This window comes from Gymnoscopelus microlampas (genome assembly GCF_963454915.1).
Source record: "Gymnoscopelus microlampas genome assembly, chromosome: 23".
Classification (NCBI taxonomy): domain Eukaryota; kingdom Metazoa; phylum Chordata; class Actinopteri; order Myctophiformes; family Myctophidae; genus Gymnoscopelus; species Gymnoscopelus microlampas.
The window spans coordinates 9,052,728-9,078,677 of NC_139960.1; the positions used below are offsets into that span (position 1 = coordinate 9,052,728).

At 41.7% G+C, this 25,950-nt stretch overlaps 2 protein-coding genes across 3 annotated transcripts in view; both read right to left on the reverse strand.

The window, feature by feature from the left end:
* The window catches only part of chchd3a (coiled-coil-helix-coiled-coil-helix domain containing 3a), a 181,792-nt gene extending 168,085 nt beyond the window's left edge, over window positions 1–13,707 (reverse strand). The window contains exons 1-3 of one of the 2 annotated variants that reach the window (XM_084049617.1): window positions 13,433–13,707; window positions 4,862–5,188; window positions 4,009–4,243 (exon numbers count right to left, since the gene is read on the reverse strand). In XM_084049617.1, coding sequence (XP_083905743.1) covers window positions 4,009–4,243; window positions 4,862–5,188; window positions 13,433–13,513 — 643 coding nt within the window. In that variant the 5' untranslated portion in view covers window positions 13,514–13,707. Of the gene's footprint in view, window positions 1–4,008; window positions 5,189–13,432 lie in introns of both variants that reach the window. The other variant, XM_084049616.1, reaches the window with a different exon arrangement.
* Window positions 13,708–20,083: 6,376 nt separating this feature from the next.
* LOC311039643 (chymotrypsin B-like) lies at window positions 20,084–24,326 on the reverse strand (the record flags this gene model as incomplete). The annotated part of the gene is made up of 7 exons (XM_084049580.1): window positions 20,084–20,245; window positions 20,642–20,775; window positions 21,447–21,627; window positions 22,178–22,262; window positions 23,127–23,206; window positions 23,788–23,891; window positions 24,275–24,326. 7 exons carry the CDS (start codon window positions 24,324–24,326, stop codon window positions 20,084–20,086), a joined length of 798 nt encoding a protein of 265 aa, XP_083905706.1.
* Window positions 24,327–25,950: the final 1,624 nt, after the last annotated feature.

Sequence of the window (25,950 nt, forward strand, 5' to 3'; positions counted from 1 at the left end):
GCGCTAGAGCACTTGCCCTTTGCCCTCTTGAACAGGGGGTCCGGGACCCCTAGGGGGTCCTCAGAGTTACTACAGGGGGTCCGCCAAATCTTTATGTGATATGATTTTTCTTTTTACCATAACCACTCGAAACCTAGCATCCCTTTTCTGAGGAGAACTTTAGCCAAAAATAGCCGATCTACAAGCCCACAACGCCTCGCGCTGCGAGGCGTTGTGGGCTTGTAGATCGGCTATTTTTGGCAAAGAGGTTTAGGTGACGTTGAAGACCCCTGGTTTACAGTATGTAGCCCATGGTGACATCAATGAATTCTGGATTAAAAGCTTCTAATATATTAACAATTCCCCAAAATGTGCGTTGCAATTTTCTTCTATAAATCTCACACTACTAAGGCAGCAGGCGGTTCCGCGCGCCGCGCAAGGTGCCCTTTTTTTTTACTTGAGCACCTGCCACTCAAAATGTCTGTGCACGCCACTGCATACCAACTCTCATTTTAAAAATATTTAAAAAAAGGAAAAAAAAGACCAGGAACGCATCTGTGTCATTTTAAGATTTCTTTGGCTATTCAAAAATGGCAGATCTACAAGCTCATAGCGCTACGAGCTTGTAGATCTGCCATTTTTTTTTAAATCATGAAAATTGGTGCAAATCTTTCAATATATATATGTTGTTCAAAGCAAACATTTTTTAAACTGAAATCTTTGCTTCTGTGAGTCGGTGGAACAACATATTTTGAGATGGGGGTCCACGGCCAAATAAATATCATTTTGTCGGGGGGGAATCTGTGTTATAAATTATTATACCACAGATTAACCACTTTAGCCCTATTTTATGGGGGGGAGCTCAGAAGCAAATATTGCACTTTTACTCCACTACAATTATTTGAAAACTTTAGTTACTAGTTACTTTGCAGATATAAATTATTATAACACACATTAACCACTTTAGCCCTATCTTATACAAGGGCTATTTGAAAATGCCCGATCTACAAGCTCACAACACGTCGCGATGCGACACGTTGTGAGCTTGTAGATCTGCTATTTTCAAACATTTTAGTAGTTTTACTTTTGATAGTTTAAAGTACATTTTGATACCAATACTTTTGTACTTTTACTCGTAAGTAAATTATGAATTCCAAACTTTTACTTGTAACAGACCACTTCTACATTGCAGTATTGATACTTTTACTTAAGTAAAAAATGTGAGCACTTTTTCCACCACTGCTGGTAGTCGGCTTTCTGAGGTGAACGGGTCCTCCAAGCTGAAGGAGGGAAAACGCACGTCACCTTTAAGTTCACCGCTACGGTGCTGCTGAGCCAAAATGGAGAGCCACTAATTGCAGCATCAATTCATTAACGTTCTCCTTACAAGAAAATAATTAATCATTTGATTAACAGTTAGGTGATAGCGATGTATCATAATATGGCTGAGGCTAAGTTGAAGTGCATTTTTTGAGGAATGAAGACTAATTAACCCATTGAGACCTGAAGCCGATTCTACATGTCTCCTAACCTAAATCTCAACAGTATTCTGAAAAACGTATGTTTCTATATCAGTGGTGCTCAATCTTTTTCATGTCAAGGACCCCCACAATGATATGTATTTGGCCGCGGACCCCCATCAAAATATTTTGTTCCAGGGACCCCCAGAAGCAACAATTTGAGTTAAAAATGTTCGCTTTAAAAATATATCTATTCAAAGATTTGCACACATTTTCACGATTTTTCAAAAATAGCAGATCTACAAGCTCGTAGCGCGGCACTCGGTGCCGCGCTATGAGCTTGTATATCTGCTATTTTTGAATAGCCCAAAGTGTAAAATAATGCTTTTTAGCTCAAATCTAAAATTGACACAGTTCCAGGTCTTAATGGGTTAAAAATCGAGAAGTTTGAGAGTCAAATCCTCAGGTAGCCTTACAAAGAAACGCCCAGGCAGTAAACATTGATAGAATTCAATCTATACGGCTGCACTCTGGACAATTCTCTCCTTCCTAATGTTTCCCTCTAATTAACCAAGCCAAGCGCCTGATGAGAAATCCTGTTGACTTTCAGTATTGCTCCAAAAGCCCAGAATGGTACAGGGTTATTAGTCCAGTGTTGTCCCTTACTGACCTATTTGCAAAGCTCTACGTAGAAGTGCTGATTTCGTCGACTAAAACTTTGACTAAAATGTCTGTCTGTCTGACTACCTATTTTCACTTACGAAAACGAAATAAAAACTATGCTACGATGACTAAAACTATGACTAAATCCAGAAGAACTAAGTCAAGTCATCATGGGTGCGCGGCGGGTGTCATAGACCGAAAATAGTTGATTGCTGCGACGCGTTGTGAGCTTGTAGATCAGCTATTTTCGGCATGCAGCTGAAGTGAAAATCCTTACGATGCCATCACAACCCGCCCAAAAAATAAATCAACTGTAGATTTAGTCGACTAAAATCTTATGATATATAGTCGACTAAAACATTTCAGATGACTAAAATATGACTAAAACTAAACAGAATTTTATTCAAAAGACTATGACTAAAACTAAATCAAAATGTGCTGTCAAAATCAACACTGCTACAGTACGTAGAATTAATTCGAGATTTAAAAAGGTGACAGTGCAAGCAGACAAAGAAATTAGAGTAATGCATGGGTTCCCAAACTTTTCAGGCCGCGACCCCCCCCCCCCCCCCCCCCCCCCCACCTTCCTCAAAATCATCATAATTATTTGAACCGGGGACCCCCCAAAATAATCATATTTGAACTGGGGACCCCCACCCTGACAAGCACTTACATTTAGTTTGACTCGGTTCCACAGATACATATTGTGAAAATAGCAGATCTACAAGCTTGTAGATCGGCTATTTACACAATGTTTGCCTCTTTTTCTTAAGTACTATTTGACAATTTGGCCAGTTTGGTATTAAGAAGGTCTTTAAAGTCATTAAATTGTCACTTTATAAATGTACAGACACCCTGTATACACTTATACTGTATGTTGGTTTATTTACTGTTGAGTGAAAAAACATGTTGCACACTAAGCTAATCATCTGGGGACCCCCAAAAAATAATTTGGGTAGGCTTGATGCAATCAAATATTAAAGTTCCTGTCCCATGATGTGGTTTAAATCCACAGATAAATCTGTGTTCAACACGTAAATTTTTTTTTCTAAAACATACAGAATTGTTTTGCTTTGCTCTATCTTTGCCCTCATTCAGTATTCCATATCGTATATGAATTATGCATACGTTTGATCCTCCAGAATTTGGGTGATCTACGAGTACGCATACCAAATGCACCAGGGATGAAAACAAGTCACTTCCTCACTGATGGGACGTTTGGCTTCACTTAACGTCCCTGCACACCTCCTCCTGCTTTCATGTACTAAGGCTCTGATTGATTGGCGCTCACATGTTGCACCTTGTCTGAGTCACGTGTCCCGTCTCATTATGCACTCTGTTGTGTGCATCAACACAATTTGACACATTTGTTAATTAACTAATCCAGGGGTCTTCAACGTTTTCAGGCCAAGGACCCCCTAGCTGAGAGAGAAATGAAGCAGGGACCCCCTCTCTATCGTATAAAATTGTGTTGCAGATTTTTTTTTTTATTGTTTACGTGGTCTGCTCTTTTTTCCCTCTACACTTATGTCTCTTTGCCAAAAATAGCAGATCTACAAGCTCACAACGCCTCGCAGCGCGAGGCGTTGTGAGCTTGTAGATCGGCTATTTTTGGCTAAAGTTCTCCTCAGAAAAGGTATGCTAGGGTTCAAGTGGTTAAGGTAAAATAGAAAATCCTATCAAACAAAGATTTGGCGGACCCCCTGTAGTAACTCTGAGGACCCCCTAGGGGTCCCGGACCCCCTGTTGAAGACCCCTGATTAATCGATAAGTCGACACACTCCTATGACTATCGGTCACCCTAAGAACGTATTTATTTAGAGGACAGCCCTAACAAAAACTGCACCTGCTACATAAATGTTAGCATACAGTGTAGCAAGTTCATCATAATGCTTTTTGAACTCACCAGCTGGTGCCGGAGCAGTTATAGGCTCAGGGACCACCTCAGGCTGTGAGGGCGCCACCTCAGGCTCTGGAGGACCCACTGCAGGCTCTGGAGGAGCAACTGCAGGCTCAGGCTCCGTAGGGGCCACCGCAGGCTCCGGGGGGGCCACCGCAGGCTCCGGGGGGGCCACCGCAGGCTCCGGGGGGGCATCCACTGGATCGGGGACAGGAGCGGGAGCTACTGGTTCCACCGTGGGCTGAGGAGGAGGTGCAGCTGGTTCACTAGGAGCAACAAATTCATCCAGGGGAGGCGCAGCGACTTGTTCAGCAGAATCGGCAGCAGGAGCAGCAGCAGCAGGAGCGGGCTGAGAAGGCAAAGCTTCCATTGGAGGCTGAGGGGTAGGAGGAGGCGGGGCAATAGCAGGGGAGGAGGAGACGGGTTCAATTACGATGACGGGAGGTGGAGATGACATGGGTTCAGGCTCAGGGGGAGGAGCAACGGGTTCAATTACAAGGGGAGGAGCCATGGGCTCAATTGCAGGGGGGGGAGGAGGAGGAACAGATTCAAGTACAGGGAGGGGTTCAATTAAGGGTACAGATTCAGGTACAGGGGTTGTTGGTTCGATTACGGGAGAAGGAGTAGATTCAAGTACAGGGGAGGAGGAGGGTTCAATTACGGGAGGCAGAGGTGGAGCAAGCACAATGATGGGTTCCACCTCCACCGGAGGAGCGGGAGGAGGAGGAGCAGCCAGGGATTCAACGGGAGCGGGGTGCGAGGTTACCAGCTCGACAGCAGGAGGCGCCGCCTCACATTCAAAAGCAGGAGCAAGAGGAGATGTGAGGACCATCTCCGTGGTGATGGCGGGTACTTCTACCTGTTCCATGGGTGGAGGAGGAGGAGGAGGAGGAGGAGCCACCATCTCTGTGGCGGGTGGGGGTACTGGTGGGAGTACAGGGGGCTCTACGGGAGGAGGAGGAGGAGGCAAGGAGGTGACAGGGTCGAAGGGAGAGACGGGCTGGAGGAGAGCAGAGGGACTGAGGGTGGCAATGGAGGGAGGTGGTGATGGGGTGGCGGGGGGAGGTGGTGGTGGTGGTGGCGTGGTGGAGGACACCGCGGGGGGAGGAGGAGGAGAGGGAGGCGTGCGGGGGGGGAGGGGAGCAGAATATGGCTCCCTCATGCGGTTGATGACGTTCTCGGAAAGCTGCAAAAAAAAAAGGAGAGTAGAGAGAATGTTTCAGTGATAGAATGATGACTATTTAAAGTTGTTGAAAGTTGATTTAAAGTTCTGAAAACAACTTCATACACAACAACTTCATACATATTTGTGTTATCCTTTCAGCATTATTGTATAACTGTACCTCCGTACAATTTGCAAACTGTTAACCCATTAAGACCTGAAGCCGATTCTACATGTCTCCTAAATCCCAACAGTTTTCTGAAAAACATATGTTTCTACAGTATATCAGTGGTGCTCAATCTTTCTCATGTCAAGGACCACCCAAAATCATATGTATTTGGCCGCGGACCCCCATCTCAAAATATGTTGTTCCAGGGACCCCCCAGAAGCAAAGATTTGAGTTAAAAATGTTCACTTTAAAATATATATATTCAAAGATTTGCACACATTTTCACTGTTTTTCAAAAATAGCAGATCTACAAGCTCATAGCGCGGCACTCGGTGCCGCGCTATGAGCTTGTATATCTGCTATTTTTGAATAGCTAAAGTGTAAAATAATGCTTTTTAGCTCAAATAAAAAAAGTGACACAGATGTGTTCCAGATATTAAAGTATTCAATCAATCAATCAATCAATCAATCAAAACCCCTCTAAGACACCCAATACTTTGCTTTATAATTGTACATTATAAACATACAGGTATTGTACACATACATGTACATATACATACATTAGGGGTAATGGTACACACAGGACGTAGCTCCCTTTGACTTTTAAACAGCCTTTCGCTGGTAGTTCAGATTGGGCCAAAGCAATAACAAACAAACACCACTGGTGTTTTTTTCATGCCAGTGGATCCAATGTTGTTGTCGATAACACAGGATTTAAACACATCGAAGGTGACTGAGCCGAGATATGAGATTCCTTCACCTCCGCATTTCAGCCAGAAAGTTATACCGGCCCTTTATGAACAAAAAGCAAAAGCTGCTGTTGTCAACATCTTGTCCAGGGTATATCTGCTGTAGCAATCACCTCTGATGGATGGACAACATACACAGCTAGGTAAGGTTACATTACAGAGACTACGCATCACATCAACCCCTGAGTGCAACATAACAGTAAGCAATGTTCAGCAAAAATCACCCTTTTGATGAACAACAGGGCAGCACAGGGCTGTGTCCGGGCAGCTCAGTCGGTAGAGCACTCGTCCTTCGACTGCAAGGTCATGATATTCCAACTATGAGTAGCACGGCTAGTAGCACGTCTGCAGCAGATATAGCTGATCTACAAGCTTGTAGATCTGCTATTTCAGATTTGTTTTTAACCCATTAAGACCTGGAACTGTGTCATTTTTAGATTTGAGCTAAGAAAGCATTATTTTACACTTTGGGCTATTCAAAAATAGCAGATATACAAGCTCATAGCGCGGCACCGAGTGCCGTGCTATGAGCTTGTAGATCTGCTATTTTTGAAAAATCGAGAAAATGCAAATCTTTGAATATATATATTTTTTTAAAGTGAACATTTTTAACTCAAATCTTTGCTTCTGGGGGGTCCCTGGAACAATATATTTTGATGGGGGTCCGCGGCCAAATCCTTAACATGAAAAAGATTGAGCACCACTGATATAGAAACATACGTTTTTCAGAAAACTGTTGAGATTTAGGAGACATGTAGAATCGGCTTCAGGTCTCAATGGGTTAAATATCAGCGATTATGACGATTATGAAAAATAATTGTGATTATCTAAAAAAAAAAATGCAATTAGACGATGATGTAATAATTGTGTCAGGCCTAATCGTCATCGCAAAATTCAACAATATTATTGCATATTGCATGGTTTCCTAACATCATGCAGCCCTAATGAACGACATGAAACACATCTGGCATGAAGGACATGAGAGGCGCTGTTAGGAGAAGCAGGAGAATCCAGGAACAACTAAAAAAATGCCACTTTTGTTAACCACTTGAACCCCAGCATCCATAGTCTGGGATGGAACATTTGCCAAAATGTTTTGCAAAGAGATTTTAGAGAGTGAAAAAAAAAGACTGTATCAAGTACGTTCTTTACAGGTGCGTTCTACCAATTCTAGAGGGTTTAAAGGACAACTTTGTTTTTTTACAACCAAGGTTTATGTTTTAGATTGTAATTAAAGTAAATAAAAGATGAGTGTTAACATTTTAAAATGTACTGCTTTCTATAGTTTTAGCAATTTTCGTGATCTTTTTTACAGTGGGCGGGGACATTCTGTCCGGTGGCTAAATATGTATTTTTTTACACAATAACCCTTTGTTTTCTTTATTATTATTTACAGTAGCTCTTCTATCACCCAATAACTCACATCTGGCCATCAAAGACAAAAGGACCTTTTTTATTGTGTAAAAAAGGCATATTTAGCCACCGGACAGAATGCCCCCGCCCACTGTAAAGAATATCGCAAAAATTGCTAAAACAAAAGAAAGCAGTACATGAAAAACAAACAAAAAAAATCATCTTTTATTTACTTTAATTACAACCTTGGTTGTAAAAAACTAAAGTTGTCCTTTAAGTGGTACCGGATATGCAGCTCAGAAAAGGTGACTTGATCCCAGCGTATGACGATAAATTAAAATCTCTGCAATGCAATTATTGTGAGCGTTTTTTATCACGATAAACGATAATAACCATTAAAGTCCCATCCCTACAACAGACAAAGCTAGACATACAGTATTGTGAATGCAGACAGTGAAGCTTGACTGGGCCAACAAAGTATTGGATGTTTTGAACACACAATTAATTTAGCGTCACAAGTAGGCTATATATTATTATTTAGATTTTATTTTTGTATTAAGATTTATTTAAAGGGATATTTCACTTTAAAAAAAATCTTTTTACATCTTATCGTCTACTCAGGCTTTTGTGAGCCCCCAGACAGTTTTAAAGTTGCTTGATTCAGTATTTAGATATTTGATATTAATTTTATCAGACAATATAAAATGAACCACCAGTTTTTAAAACGAACCACCAGACAATATAATACAAACCCATTATAACTTCAAACTCAATTTCTTTCATCAAAAACACCCGTCCTTGGTTCTGGTGACTCATCCTGCCCTCCTAATACATGAAGGGGCCGTGTTTTTTCGATTACTTTTTTCATTTGTTTCTTTCAATTTTTTTATTGTATTTATTTTTTTCCATTTTCCCCCAAAAAATATTAAAAATAAAGGAATAAAGTCATTTAAAAAACACGGTCTCCTCACGTATTAGAAGGACAATATCAGTCACCAGAACCAAGGACGGGTGTTTCTGATGAATCTAACATGGTTAAAATGGAGTTTGAAGTTACAATGGGTTTGTATAGGAAGGGGGCGTGTCTGATAAAATGAATATCAAATATCTAAATACTGAATCAAGCAACTTAAAAACTGCTCCCAAAAGCCTGAGTAGACGATAAAATGACCAAAATTTTGTTTTAAAGTGAAATACCCCTTTAACATGTTTTATTTGATGTGTTATCTTTCCCCCCCATTAATGTACCGGGGGAAAGACTGGTGGTAGTACTGTACCTAAAACATTATATATCATACACGTACAGTATACACCATGGGTCTTCAACAGGGGGTCCGTGACCCCTAGGGGGTCCTCAGAGTTACCACAGGGGGGGCCGCCAAATCTTTGTGTGACAGGATAATTGTTTTTACGTTAACCACTAGAACCCATAGCATACCTATTCTGAGGAGAACTTTAGCCAAAAATAGCCGATCTACAAGCTCACAACGCCTCGCAGCGCGAGGCGTTGTGAGCTTGTAGATCGGCTATTTTCGGCAAAGAGGTTTGGTGTAGAGGGAAAGAAGAGCAGACCAAGTACAGAGTAAAGGGTAACTTTACTAAGTATGGAGGGTTTAAGTGGCTAAATGTTTGAAAATACACATGAACATGAAACCAACATATTAATAGAGAAGAAAATGTGTAAACAAACATTTATAAAACACTGATGATAGTTGCTGTCAAACAGTCTATGAAGCTATCAATGAAATCTATGAAAAAGTTTAATCTGCAACACAATTGTATACATTATGTAGTGTGGGGGGGTCCCTGGATCATCTCTCTCTAAGCTTAGGGGGTCCTTGGCCTGAAAAACGTTGAAGACACCAGCTGTAGGATATTATCTGTTTTAGCTAGGCAGATAACAGGCGAAAAACAGGTGAATCGTTCACTTCCGGATAAAAGCGCCAAAATTGGTACACATACTCCTTGGGTAGTACTGTTTTGATAAAACCCGTTAGCCACCTGAAAATTCAAGATGGCGGCCATTTTTCAAGATGGCCGCCATTGAATATACAGTAATATTACATTTCCCAACAAAATCCCATAGATACAAGCGCCAAAATTGGCAAACATACTCCTTGGGTATTGCTCTTTTGATAAAAACCAAAGATTTTAAGATGGTGGCCATTTTTCAAGATGGCCACCATTGAATATACAGTAATTCGCAGTAATTTCACAATAAAATGTCATAGATATGCACCAAAATTGGCACACACACTCTTTGGGTATTGCTCTTTTGATGACACCTGTTACCCATGTAAAAATTCAAGATGGCAGCCATTTTTCAAGATGGCCACCATTGTACAGTAGGCTATATACAGTCAAATCACATTTAGAAGTAAAATAGCTTAGAAGCAAGCACCAAAATTGGCTCATATACCATTCTTTTAATAATATTTTAGCAGCCACCTAAAAATTCAAGATGGCGGCCATTTTGCAAGGTGGCCGCCATTGAATATACACTAATAATGCATTTCTGAATAAAATCACCATAATATGTCCTATTTGAGTAATCTTGGTGTCAAATCATACATTTTTCACGATGTAGAATCTGAATCTGGACCCATGGACTGACTTCACTGGCTTCCTTGTACCATATATCAGCCCCGGAATCCTAATCTTCTGCTAAATTAGGGGATCATGCTATGTTATAAGTCTATTATGTGTAGCATTTTCTTGTACAAGACAAAGAGGAAGGGTAGTGTTTTCAGCCTGCGGCGAAAGATGGGCAGTTACTCTGCTGTCCTGACATCAGTGGGAAGTTCATTCCACCACTGTGGGGCCAGAACAGAAAAAAGTCGTGACCGTGTCGATCGACCAGAAGGACCCTTGAGTGACGAGGCAATCAGTCGCCCCGAGGTGGCAGACCGAAGTGGTCGGGCAGGGGTGTAGGCATCGACCATAGCCCGGAGGTAAGAAGGAGCTGTTCCTTTCACTGCCCTATAGGCTAGCACCAGGGTTTTAAACTGGATCCGAGCTGCTACGGGGAGCCAGTGTAGAGAACGGAGAAGGATAGTTGTGTGGGAGAACTTGGGGCGGTTGAACACCAGACGAGCTGCAGCTTTCTGAACAAGCTCCAGAGGTCTGATGGCAGATGCCGGAGCACCAGCCAGGAGGGAGTTGCAGTAGTCCAGGCGGGAGATGACAAGAGCCTGGATGAGCACCTGGGCTGCCTTCTCCGTGAGGAAGGGGCGAATCCTCCTGATGTTGTAGAGGAGGAATCTGCAGGACCGTGTCACTGATGCGATGTTTGCCGAGAACGACAGTTGATCATCCAGGGTCACACCCAGACTCTTCGCAGTCCGAGTTGACGTCACCACAGCATTATCAATGGTGATGGCCATGTCTCGGTGCGGACAGCCCTTCCCCGGGAGGAACATCAGCTCGGTCTTGTCCAGGTTGAGCTTCAGGTGGTGCGTCGACATCCACTCCGAGATGTCAGCCAGACAAGCAGCAATGCGTGCCTCCACTTGTGTGTCAGAGGGGGGGAATGAGAGGATCAGCTGGGTGTCATCGGCATAGCAGTGGTAGGAAAAGCCATGGGAGTGGATGACAGCACCAAGAGTTGTAGTGTAGAGAGAGAAAAGAAGAGGACCCAGAACCGAGCCTTGGGGAACCCCAGTAGTGAGTCTGTGTGGTTCTGATACAGACCCTCTCAGCATCACCTGGTAGGAGCGACCCGTCAGGTAGGATGCAAACAGGGAGAGTGCAGAGCCTGAGACACCCATCCCCTTAAGGGTGGAGAGGAGGATCTGATGGTTCACTGTGTCGAACGCTGCAGACAGGTCCAGGAGTATCAGGATGGAGGAGAGAGAGTTCGCTCATGATGTATGACAGATCAAGCGCAGCTGAAGGTGTTGATGATGCAAGGTTGGACATGTTTGCTCGGAAGCAGAGACCATATGAAGCCATTCCTCCAACCCGATCAGCGCTGAAGGAGCACGTGGTGGGGCAGTTTGCATGTGTCCATGACCCCTAGAACTATGTCGGCAGGAGTCTTGTACTCCTGGCAGGGTTACCCAAGCCAAACAGGTCGAAGGGTAGAGACTAGACGAAGGGTGATCCCAGGGCGCTATTACTACTTGTAATCTACACTTGCAAGATCCGCTTGTCTCTCAGCGCTAATCTATGTGATTTTATTGCAAAATGTAGCAATACTGTATATTAAATGGCAGCCATCTTGAAAAAGGGCCACCATCTTGAATTTTTAGGTGGCTGCTAATATGTTATTGAAAGAATGGTATATGAGCCAATTTTGGTGCTTGCTTCTAAGCTATTTTACTTCTAAATGTGATTTGACTGTATATAGCCTACTGTACAATGGTGGCCATCTTGAAAAATGGCTGCCATCTTGAAAAATGGCTGCCATCTTGAATTTTTACATGGGTAACAGGTTTCATCAAAAGAGCAATACCCAAAGAGTGTGTGTGCCAATTTTGGTGCATATCTATGACATTTTATTACTGCGAATTACTGTATATTCAATGGTGGCCATCTTGAAAAATGGCCACCATCTTAAAATCTTTGGTTTTTATCAAAAGGGCAATACCCAAGGAGTATGTTTGCCAATTTTGGCGCTTGTATCTATGGGATTTTGTTGGGAAATGTAATATTACTGTATATTCAATGGCGGCCATCTTGAAAAATGGCCGCCATCTTGAATTTTCAGGTGGCTAACGGGTTTTATCAAAACAGTACTAGTACAGTAAGGAGTATGTGTACCAATTTTGGCGCTTTTATCCGGAAGTGAACGATTATTCCCGGTATCTGCCTAGCTATTTCCATTTAAGACAAGTTAGAATGCAAGGCATTTGACTGAATGACACAACAATAACACAAACATGTCATGTTTCTCCTGGAAGGTCTAATAGGCTCTATGCACAGCAGCCATATTATGAAGACATTCACAGGTGTTACCAATGATACTAATGAAGGCTCTGTTCCATTCTGGTCAAACAGAGTCAGGGTGATGGTATTGTGCATGTTGGCCCACTGGAAACACTCTTTTACACCAGTGGGTCTACAGTTGGGGTCCAGGGACCCTCATGGGCTTCCAAATGGCCCCTTACAGGTGTGTAACTCTGAGAGTGTATAAATGTGTACACATTTGTACACTCTCAGTCTCTCAGAGTTATGGGGGTCATGGAAACCACTGTGCTACACTAAATGGAACAGAGCCTTCATTAGTATCATTGGTAACACCTGCTAAGGAAGTGAAAATATGGCTGCTGTGAATAGAGCCTATTGTTCTTGTTCAGTCAAAACAATCACATTTAGATGCCCTCTTCAACATAGATGGAGAAGAATGTTTCAAGGACCCCCACGTTGACATGTATTTTGCCGCCGGACCCTCCCATCTGAAAAGGTTTTGTGCCAGGGAAGGGGAACCCCATAAGAGAAGTTTTATGTTTAAAACATTATATAAATTATTAAAAAAATATCAAAACATTGTAGCTATATTTTAAAAAAAAACATATTTTTTTTAAATAGCAGATCTACAAGCTCGGCGCGAGCTTGTAGATCTGCTATTTTTGAATAGGCAACATAATACATGGACAAAGTGGTTAAAAGGATTGTGATGCTGTCTTAACCCCCCCACCTTGAACCTGACGCATGGCTGTCAGGTTCAAGTTCAACCAAACGTCAACATCACAGAGGGCAGCTTACACATGTACCAGAACCAGCCACACACACACACACACACACACACACACACACACACACACACACACACACACACACACACACACAATCACACAGAGAGATTGAGAGAGAGAGACACCTTACATAACATTCATAACATTCATGACATTCAACGTGTCTGCCAGTCAGAACATCCCGTGCAGCTGAGATGCAGTCACATCGCCATGGTGCACAACACAGTCTAGTATCTATAATAATCACCATCATTAATAATAATAATAACAGACATATAGATAGCGTATATTGATAACTAACCCTGATGCCCTTCACCACAGAGATGTTCTCGTTCTCGTCAGACTCGAACGAGACTCGTCGCGTGCTGTTGCTGGTCCCCATGGTCTCAGATCGGGGTTCTCCTCCACGTGGGGGTGTTTATTGTGGGGGGCCGTTATGTCTCTGGAGCCGGTGGGAGACAGACAGACACACACACACAGACAGACAGCAGACAGGGTGGATACAATGTAGCAAGGTGCCGCTGGCTGGGGCCCAGCACTGTGGAACATACACACTGTATCCACTATACACACACACACACACACAGAGAGCACAGAGCCACCGGTCACTTCCTTAGCATGACGTTGTGTGAATAAAGCCAGCTCTCATTGGAGGAGAGCTAGCCGTGGTTCACACGACGCTCGTCTGTCACAAGCGTCATGGCGCTACTTCCTATTCTTTAAACCTTTTACATTTATAACCAGTACATCTACATAAACGTTCATATTTCAAATAAAAAGTGCTGACCCCCCGGCCACAGATGTTACAAGTTAAAGCGCCCAGGTCTAAGTGCCCATATGTTCTGTATTGTTCAATAAAAAGCTTTTTAAGCCAGCCATTTCCGTTTTTTTTTATTATTCATAATGTATCAGAGTGCAATACACCTCCCAACCAATAGGGGCGCGTAGTTGAAAGCATATGGAGAAAATTCGAAAGAAATGACTGGTGATCGGATTAAGCAGCTATTTATTGAACAATACGGAAGATACGGGTACTTAAACCCAGGCGCTTTAACTTGTTATATTTGTGGCCGTGGGGTAAGCACTTTATATTTGAAAGTTGAACGTTTATGTAGATGTACTGGTTGTAAATTAAACATTTTCAAAAAACAAGGACAAGTTGTGCCATGACTGTCATGGTGACAGTCATGTTTCAGGGCTAGAGGAGAGCATGCAGCGATCATGCTTACATGAGGGGTTTCCATTGGCTGCGAGGTTGCGAGGTTCTTTGAATTATAACAATAATAATGATGATGATAATTATTATTATTATTATTGTTATTTGTATCATTATTATTATTATTATTATTATTATTATTATTATTATTATTAATAATGCATTTGATTTGTATTGCACTTTACATTTGAACAAACCTCAAAGTGCTACAGTACAGAATAAACACATTTGCATAAAGCAATCTAAAAAAAGGAGGCTCTTAAAAATATACATGATTATTATTATTATTATTATTATTGTAGTAGTAGTAGTAATAGTAGTAGTAGTTTTTGTTATTACATAATAATAATGTTAATACTACTACTACTACTAATAATAACGATAATAATAGTCAAAATGTAATAGGCTCTATTCACAGCAGCCATAGTGTGAAGACATTCACAGGTGTTACCAATGATACTAATGAAGGCTCTGTTCCATTCTGGTCAAACAGAGTCAGGGTGCTGATGTCACTGGAAACACTCTGTTACACCAGTGGGTCTACAGTTGGGGTCCAGGGACCCTCATGGGCTTCCAAATGGCCCCTCACAGGTGTGTAACTCTGAGAGTGTACAAATGGAACCAAATGGACCCTTACATTTGGTTCCATTTGTACACTCTCAGAGTTATGGGGGTTGTGGAAACCACTGTGCTAGACTAAATGGAACAGAGCCTTCATTAGTATCATTGGTAACACCTGTGAAGGAAGTGATAATATGGCTGCTGTGCATAGAGCCTATAGAGAGTATGCAAATGCGTCACTTTTCCACCTGGACACGCCCCCCTCAGCTAGACTGAGTGGCAAAACATTGAGCAGCATAGAGTGTTGGAGTTTGGAAACGCTAGTTGGAAATCACTCAATGGTCCTGCATATTACCTGCTTCGAAATTGTACATAAATAATGCAAGAGGCAGTAGGACGTTGCGTTATTGAAAATGAGCGTTTCCAAACTTAATAATCACCTGCACAGAATTTATTGACAGAAAGTAGCTCAAAACACATCTATGGTGGATTTTTATGAAACACAAACTTTGCAGATAGAAAGAGGATAATTCAAGCTTTCCGCACAGCTTCAATGTTGATGAGTTTAACGCTGTTTAATACAATATGATTGGACTTTTCCGTTTGGATGTATGGGCTGTCAAGGCCAGAAAGTTGTTTTTTTCCACTCAGTAGGTCTTCCCGCATAACCTCCGGGTACGATGATGTCACGTGCATAGCCTCTATTAATACAAAACAAACCATTGGTTCTGGATGGGGCACTTTTTCCCCCCTTTTTTGTCTCCGCCAGGCCAAAGGCATGAGTACCATGAGGTGCATGCGGTGCATACATAGTTGAAGTAACCTTGGATGAGTGTTCCTGTTAGAGTCTTCAAAGTATTCTTACTGACCAGGGGCAGGGAGGAGGTCCTGTTCACAAATCTTGTTCTTTGGTTGACTTTTTTTATTTCTCTAGTTGCCATTTTATCACTGGAAAGATTTCCCTCTAAAATGGAACCTAGGTAGGCAGTTTCCTCTTTTCTTGTGATAACATTGTCACTCACCTTTATTGTGGAGCCATTGGCCTTGCTGAGGTTAATTTTAGACCCAAAGACGTGAGCAATATTGGGGAAAAAAATGATACAAAATATTTTTCAATTGATGCTGGTAGGCCTACCTCGAGGTGTGCCTAATAACACACAAACAATGTAGGAAAACATATATTCCAGAAAGGCTTTATTTTCAAAATGGCGTCCGGGAGTTTAAACAAGCTACTCAACTTAAACATTTTTTCTCACTTGATTCTGGTACCTCTACATGCTTAAAGAACACACTAAAATATAGGAAAATATACCTTCTGATAAGGTGTCATTTATAAGATGGCGTCAAAGATGGCTTCCGGGAGCTTAAAATGGATATATCTCATATGAAAAATTGTTACAAAGCAGAGCACTCATGAGCAGATTGAGCGCTGAAGGGAAGGGGTTCTCCATGTAATTTCCCCCTTTGCTCGGGGTGTTTCCCCCACAAACAAATAAGATACATGATATAATCTAAAACATAGCACACACACATACATTCCACCCCAATGCATTCCCATACCAAATAACAATTTAATAAACTGACAATAAACAATACACAAAAGTGTGTGCGCCACAAGGCATGCGGGAAAGTCTCCTCTTAACTGTTGATGCTACAATACAGTATGCAATGTAGCCTTTACCAGTGGTTCTCAAACTGTGGCTCGGGACCCCCAGGGGGGTCCACAAATGGTTAATGTGCAACACTGTTTTCTCACTCAACAGTAAACAAACCAACATACAGTATAAGTGTATACAGGGTATTGTAGGACTTTTAAGACATTTTTAATACCTCTTAAATGAAAAATGGTATTGGCCAAATCTTCAAATATTAGAGGTAGAAATGGTGAAAATAGCAGATGCATTGCGAGGCGTTGTGAGCATGTAAATCGGCTATTTTCACAATTAAACAAAATGTAATGCATCAACTCCTACAATTCCAATTGCTTGTCAGGGTGGGGGGTCCCCAGTCCAAATATGATTAATTGGGGGGGAGGGCGGCCTGAAAAGGTTGAGAAGCACTGGCCTAATAGCCTACTAGAGATATGGATAGGCAATTATCAATTGTATACAGTGATAGATCAAGGATTAGCTCCATAAAGACTACAGCTATCTTTTTTTTTTTTTTTTTTTCCCTCTTGTCAGTCAGTCCAAACAGACATTTGAAGCTGAAAAAAAGAATAACCTTGGTACAGGGTTATTGGAGAGCGCAGCCAGGCCCAGTAGATTAGCTGGACTGATGGGACATTGGCTGCAGAAGAGCAGGGGTGATAAGAACTTCTATATTAGACTTGGCCCTGGGAAGCTAAGGCGCCTTTAAAGGAAAAGAAAGTGTCTCCCGCATGACAGGGTGATTGTTTCTTTTTTCGGATGGGGGACACAAAGATATCGCCCACAATGTTATCTGCTCAGTCCACCGGAGCATCAATCAGGGCTCAAGCTGCCGGGGATCGACCCCTTCCTCCCCAGAATCAATGGCCTCTCCTATTCTCTCCGGTACAGCAGAGATTGTCAGAGATACAGCGAAAGTCCCACCAAATCCAGCAGCACTATATGTTCTAAATGGGGGGAGACCATTAAGTTGCTGACACACACTGTCTCTCTTCTTCTTCTTCTTTCTTCTTCTGTTCAAGCATCCTTTTTATCAGCCTCGGGGGAATCAGATTCGGAGAAGTGTTAGGCTATACAGTGAACGGTAGCAGAGTTTCTCTCTTGTTCTTTTCATGTCACTGCCTTCAACTCCTACTAAATGTGTAACTGTGGACTATATTAATATAGAGGCTATCATCATCATCAACACACACACACACACACACACACACACACACACACACACACACACACACACACACACACACACACACACACACACACACACACACACACACACACACACACACACACACACACACACACACACACACACACATATTCATATTCTACCACTTTGGGGATACCATTGGCGTTCCATGTGCGCTGGAAGCCTCCCTTGGAGTCACCCAGCCAGAACGCATCTGTACTAGATGCCTGAACCACCAAAACTGGCTCTTTTCTATGTAAAGTTAGCTGTGGCTCTACTCCGAGTCTCTTCCAGATGACTGAGCCTCCTACTCTATTTCTAAGGGAAATAGATGTAGCCACTCTCCACTCTCCTGAGAAAACTCATTTCCACTGCTCGTTTCCGTGATCTTGTTCTTTAGGTCATGACAGGTCTACATTTCTATATTTCTATTATTTTACAATGTGTGTTACATTCATACACACATTCGCACACCGACGGTGGAGGCAACCATCTAGAATCTGATGTATAGCTGGCCTTACTGTACACAGCAGAGACTATAACCTCTGACAATATTTGCCACTTGCTGTGGTAACAACTAGTCTGCACTGTGTCTCTGGTTCTGACTGCATAATGCCAGGGTGCCAACAGGGGAGCCCACTGGCATGTTTTTTAATGTATTTACTTTAGCTCTAGAGGCATTGATACAGTAGTAGAGAAGCCTGGAAGTGTGACTAATAATTCAGCACTTTCTCTTGGTGTAAAACAAATGTTGGAAAAGACAGAAGCCTGTTGCCTGGTGACCAAACTAATTGAGATCAATGAAGACTATGCCAAAAAAATATATTTTTGCATAGTATTTCCCTACATGTATTATTATCCAAAATACCAACGATTAGCCTGTCTTTAATAAAATGCAGATGTTAAACTCCCATCCTTTACATTTATATTATTTTATTATGTTATACATTTGTAAGCCTTTAGCATGCTGTGAACTGGAGTTATGGCTCTTTAAACCCCAGCCAATAGGAACACAGAGGGTGTCCCTATAGGGCATAGCTGTGGCGGCCATTTTCTGGTTCCACTCAACAATAGTGCATTTTCCCATAGAGATTTCTAAAAATATTTATATCAAATATTTTAAGCCTAGAATCAAGCCATCCAGGGTCCTGGTTGGCTTGAAAAAAAGAAAAAAAAGTGGTATATTTAATTATATGATATACTATATTTAATGAATACCCTTTGTTTTGCCAGATTTTCTTTTTCACAGAATAAAATGTTTTATGGTCATGATTCACCAGGACCCTGGATGGCTTGATTCTAGGCTTAAAATAATTGATATCAATATTTTTGGATATCTCTATGGGAAAAATGCATGGACTATTTTTGAGTGGAACCAGAAAATGGCCACTGCTGTGCCCTATTGTCTGTCTAAGACCACCCAGCAAGTTTTGAGCCTGTAGCATGCTGGGAACTGGAGTTATGGCTGTTTAAACCCCATCCAATAGGAACACAGAGGGGTGGGGCAACAGCAAATTACAGCTTGTCCCAATTCGCTGTCTAAGAGCAATTACAGCCCATACTAGTGATGGTCTTAGTCCACACACCAAGAGACTGTCGCATGCTTTGAACTGGAGTTATGGCTGTTTAAACCCCAGCCAATAGGAACACAGAGGGGGCAGGGCTCCAGCAATTACAGCCCGTTGCTATTGGTGGTCTAAATCCACTCGACTGTAGCATGCTGCGAACTGGAATTATGACTCGCTCTGCAGCGAGCCCACAATAAATATAAAGCGGGAAGAACATTAGTGTGCTCGCTCTACAGCGAACCCACAATAAATACTAGAAAAAGTGCTTCTCGGAGCACAGGTCTCCGCCAGGTCAGGTACGTTATTGTTGGCCAGCAATGTTCGGAATTCACCAATCAGGATGGAATATGGAAAATCGGACGGATCGGTCTTGATCACTTGATTATAGAGATAATGTGTACTGACTGCGTGATGTTTGAAATACATTTGTAGCATTAATATAAAAACAAAATGTCTTGCAAAAATCTGCCTCCTGGTGGCACTATAATAGCGCAATGTTAAAAGGGTGGCATTTAATAGTGATAATAAATCATTTTCCACAAGCTCTTATCTAGACACACAATGCAGCAGTAACATCTTCTTGGGTAGCAAACATCACAAGCAACCAAGTTTGCCCAGGCCATAACCTGAGAATGATCAATACACAGCAACACCAAGTTCTGCTTTTAAGAGTTTATTGAACTTCAGCATAATCAACATCCAGCTAGTGTCATGTTTTCAAGATGAGTCTGGGGGTTGGTGGTGAAGTAGGAAGTCTTGGTTGATCTCTTTAGTTGGCAGCCAGGGTCTGGTCCACCCAGCCACGGAGCTCGGTGACGCGGGCGTAGACGGCAGGCATGGTGGTGGAGCAGCGGCTGCTTCCCCAGGAGACGATACCGACCAGGGTCCACATGTTGTCCTTCTCACACACCAGGGGGCCACCGGAGTCACCCTGAGACAGTCACAGCAAGACAGGAACGTTACAATTTGTATATATAAATATGTTTTATTCCTTTTATTAGAGAGGGATGGGGAAAGTAGGCTAACAGGAAATGGAGAGAGAGATGGGGGGTGACACGCAGCAAAGGTTGTTGGGAACGGGAGTCGAACCCGCGACTCGCTGTCAAGCTGGCATTGCAGCCTAGGGTGCCTGGACTGCCTCGCTGCTAATTCTATAGCCACTGATTAATTGCCTCTGAGATGCAGTAAGTAAGTAAAAGTACTGAAAATTGGAAATACTCCAGTAAAGTAAAAAAAAACACCTCAAAGTTGTACTCAAGTACAGTACTTGAGTGAATATACTCAGTTACTTTACAGCCCTGGTGAAGTGTGGGGGAGCAGGTCTCACCATGCAGGAGGTTGCACCATCAGCTCCGGCGCAGATCATGACGTCAGAGATGTTGCTTCCCCAGGTCTTCTTGCACTGCTCTTTGGACAGGATGGGCAGGGCGGCCTGCTGCAGCTTGTTGGGGGTATTGGGGGCTGGAGAGAGAGAGAGAGAGAGAGAGAGAGAGAGAGAGAGTTTGCTAATTAAACAAACATTAAGAAAGTAAAGTCAAAACAAATGAACCCTTTATGGAGAATGTGACTGATGAAATTAAAGGAAAGGACACGTTATTGGAAAAAATATGGGCTCCCTGTCTTTCAAATAAATGTAACTTGATTATCTAACGTTAATGAACCACTAGAAGGACTATATTTTGAAAGATTTTTCATTTATATTAAAAAAAGGTAAAGTATTCAGAAACAAAAATGAAATTAAAGAAAACGGAAGACCTATTTACCAAAATGACACAACAAAGCCTAACCCCCCCCCCCTCCAAGCCCTTTTTTAAAACAAATATTATTTAATGTTTTATTCTTTATAAAGTATAAAGCCCTTTTTAAATGTTATTTTATTTCTATTTTTATTTTTTATTAATTATACATTATTTGTTTATGTTCCCTCATAAAGGATATGTATATACAGTATACAGATGTGTGAATGAAATGAATTTAGTTTATCCTCTTTCTATGGGTGAAGGGTTTGTATATGCACAGAAAAACAAAAACAAAAAACAAATGACCCATGTTTAACAATTGCATAACTGCCCCCCCCCCCCCCCCCTGCTCTGCTAGGACAGCAGTGGAGATAAGAGAGAGGGGTCTCTTACCATTGTAGCGGGTCAGACCCCAGCCGGAGGTCACGCAGGTCATGCCAGGGGCGAAGACATCGCTGGACTCAGCCAGGCAGACGGGGGACACGTTGGTGGTCAGGCGAGCGGGGGTGGACAGCTTGATCAGAGAGATGTCGTTGTTGATGGTGCGAGGGTTCCAGGCAGGGTGGGTGAACACCTGATGGGGACAAACAGATGGAAGGGTGGAAGAAGGAGAAAAAAAACAGGGATTCATGTGAAGGAGTGAAGAGCAATTACGGGAGATGCGAGTCTTGTGTGCAGTAGTGGAAAAAGTATTCACATGTTTTATTTAAGTAAGAGTATCAAGACTGCAATGTATAAATACTCTGTTTACAAGTAAAAGTCTGGAATTCAAAATGTACTTGAGCTGTTTACTGTACATATTCTTGTTTTTGTTTTCAAACTGTTTATACGATGTTTCGCATAGTACTGTATATTTGCCTGTCATTAAATGTTTCGATGAATTGAGTACAAAGGACCCCAATGGAAACAAGCCATAGGCTTTCTTGGGTTTAAAATCCTCTTAGCAGACCTTATAGTTCTTGTAACTGTACTCTCCTGTACTTTTTGTTGTTGTTGCAAACTGCTAATAAAGTATTCAATCAAAATCAATCAATCAAAAGCTAACTGGTTAGCTTATTGACTAGCCCATGGGTTAAATTAGCTTTAGTTATTGTACGTGTATTCTATTTTATTTTATTTGGCACCTTGGCAGGGGTCAGGATCTGGGTGTCCTCGGTGGTGGAGTAGGAGCCCTTGTCGTGCTCTCCAACAATCACGCGGTGGTAGGTCCTGATATGAAATAGCATCAATGGACAAATCATTTCTTTCTCAGTGTTAAATAGGCTATCTCTTATAACATGTATTCCAGTGGTGGAAAAAGTATCAATACTGCAATGTAGAAATACTCTGTTACAACTAAAAGTACGGAATTCAAACTTTACTTGAGTAAAAGTACAAAAGTATTGGTATCAAAATATACTTAAAGTACACAACATTAAAAGTACTCGTTATGCAGAATGTCCCATTTCACAAGTTTTCAAATGTACAAAATCTTTTGAAAATAGCAGATCTGCAAGCTCACAATGCGTCGCATCGCGACGCATTGTGAGCTTGTAGATCGGCTATTTTCAAATGGCCGAAATGCATAGGGCTGAAGTGGTTAATGTATGTTTTGTAATAATAATCCAAATCTACAAAGTAACTAGTAACTAAAGTTTTCAAATAAATAGTGGAGTAAAAGTACAATATTTGGATGTAGTGGAGAGGTAAAAGTATTGGAAATTGGAATTACTCCAGTAAAGTACAAATGCCTCAATACTGTAGCCTACTTTAAGTACAGTACTTAAGTAAATGCGCTTAGTTACTTTCCACCACTGATGTAATGTTATAAGATGTAATCTCATAAGACAGTATAATTTGCATGCGTTCTACAGTAGATACAAATGTGTCATACAGTAGGTATTATGCAGATATAGACCATATTATGCTGTCAAGCGATTGTTATATTGATTCAGTTCAATTCAATGCAATTCAATACAACTTTATTTATCCACAAAGGCAATTTGATCGTGTGCATGACTAAAGACAGACAGGACACAGACATATAAACAAACAGTGCATAGGCTATGCATGAGGAAGGACTCAGATACTGACCTGACATTGCAGTGGGCAGCGGTGACAACCCAGTTCTCATTGATCAGGGAGCCTCCGCAGAAGTGGAAGCCGTTGGATTGCTGAGGTAACATGGAGATGGAGGGGATTAGATGTTAAAGGGATAGTTCACCCCGAAAATTACGTTTTTTTTTCTATCGATTAGTCACCCCATTGTTTTGTTTTTGTCGCATTCCTAAGACAATAATTTGATGCAGCAGCGGTTCTGGTAGGAGACACAAAGAGTCTCCTTTGTGTCTCCTACCAGAACCACTGCCTACCGGTCCGCTGGTCATCAAATTAAATTGTCTTAGGAATGCGACAAAAACAAAAAAATATCCATGAATTCAAGTCTCCATGGGGTGGGTGACTAAACGATAGTTCGATTTTTTGGGTGAACTATCCCTTTAAGCTTAAATATACCAAGGTACTCTACCATGTAAAGTATCTTTACCAACCATGAGTATGTCTCAAGATTAGGTGCAATAAAGTGATTCTTGTAGTGAGAATATAGTGCTGATGTTGTGTGTAATTCATTAGATGCATTGTGGCCTTTCATGGTCTTGTGAGGAGGGAGTTTTAGCATTATACTGATATCAAACCATTTGAAATCTAACGGCTGAAGTCTGATCTTGTCACAGGCATGGTACAGACAGTCACTCACCTGCAGGGACACCTGCCAGGGCCAGGAGTGTGGCACAGCCTCCTCGCCGTTGACAATGCGGGCATAACCAGTCACCTGGGGGGGAACGGCGGGGGTACCGCAGCCTGCCAACGAGGAGAAAACCATTGTCACATTCCTGACTATCAAATCTAATGTAATCATCACCTGGAAATAAAATAATACTGGACTGGACCCATATCCCATACATAGGGGTATGTATATGTATGCATATATATATATAGTTAAAACTATATATAGTTTTAACATAAACTCATTCCTCCCCTCCTCTTCCCAAACTCTATACTTTCATCTGAATCATCCTAATTAATCAACGTGTATTTGTAGGAGCAGGTGCATCTTTGTGTGCAGTCTTTGCACTTTCATCAAGGGTTTTAACAGGTTCTGTAGGCAAAGACGCTACATTTCTTCACTGCAACAAAATCCACATTTCAAATGGCTGAACGAGGGCCGTCCAGGCTTCCCTTACCGTAAGCGGCGCTGACGAAAGCGAGGCAGGAGATGATCCACAGGAAAGCCATTGTGACAATGTGACACTGAACTGTGAACTTGGGACCAGGGGGTCCATATTTATCCCCAAAAGCCTCTCCATATCCACCAATCAGAGGCCAGGCTTTTTCCACCTCAGCTGAAGGTTGATGTTATTAGTGCAAAAACATTCCACCTGCCTGCATCAGGTGTTTATCAGCCTAAAGCAAGCTGCCAGTTCTCAGGGCTAAAGTGAACCGCTCGGATAAATATAGCACACAGTGAAAATGACATGTCTACTTTCCCCCTGTTTAGAAACCTTCTTTATATGAGCGGAAAACTTGAGTACAATTTCAATTACATTTAAAAATGATTTAGCTACAGTATGCGTCCTATACTTTATGTGTCCTATGTGTTCTAAGTATGTGTCCATGCCGTGTACGCCTAAGTATGTGTAACCAGCTTTTATCCTTATCCAGACAGAATGATGTTCATTATGTTATATCCACAATGCACGCAATTTCAGCGACTTTAGACAGGTACCAAAGTCTGACTACAGATGGAAATGAGCTTACCGCTAAGATGTATTCTTCAATTCAACTCAACTCAACGCAAAATGTATTTATAGAGCACATTTCAAAAGACCGAAGCCAACCAAAGTGCCATACAACACAGCAGGAGAAGCAACAATGACACAATAAGATATACAACAAATACATGCAGCAACTGAGAAACAAGTTAAATATGCACAGCAGAAAATAGTGAGGGTGAGTCTACAGTCTACAGTCTACAGCATATGGTCTTGGAGCATCAGATGAGCTGTGCTCAAAAGCGAGAGAAATGAAATATGTCTTCAATAACATTGTTAACGAATAACTAATGTATATGTGCATTCTGTCCTTCATAAACTAAACTAAACTAAACTAAACTAGACTAGACTAGACTAGACTAGACTAAACTAAGCTAAACTAAACTAAACTAAACTAAACTAAACTAAACTAAACTAAACTAAACTAAACTAAACTAAACTAAACTAAACTAAACTAAACTAAACTAAACTAAACTAAAACTAAACTAAACTAAACTAAACTAAACTAAACTTTTCTGCAGCACAGACACACATAAACAGTCAAACAGCGTTAAACTGGCTGGTGAATGGTGATAGAATAGACAGAAGTTTATCCATCAAAAGCAACATGTTCTGTAGAGCAGTGGTTCTCAAATCTCTGGAACCCCAATCTGCACTGTATAAGTTCTCAATGTCCATTTATGGAACCACATGGACCCGTTACAGGCCCATTAGGGTCAATTTGGTTAACTTTCATTGATTTAACTGGGGACCCCCTGGAACTCCCTTAACCCATTAAAACCGGGAAAGCATCTGGGTCATTTTAGATTTTCGTGTTGGCTGTTCAAAGATAGCAGACATGCAAGCTCACAGAGCTTAAGTTGTACATATGCTATTTTTGAACATCTTTGAAAGATCTTGAAAGTGTGTACTGATTTGGAAGTCATCTGTAGAATCGGCCTCAGGTCTTAATGCATTGAGGACCCCTGGGAGTCCCCGGACCCCACTTTCAGAACACCAAATACTGTACAAGCATGTATTGAAAGTTCACAGTCACTTAGGATGTCCCAGCAGGAACACAGATATGTCAAGATTATGTTGTTATAAAT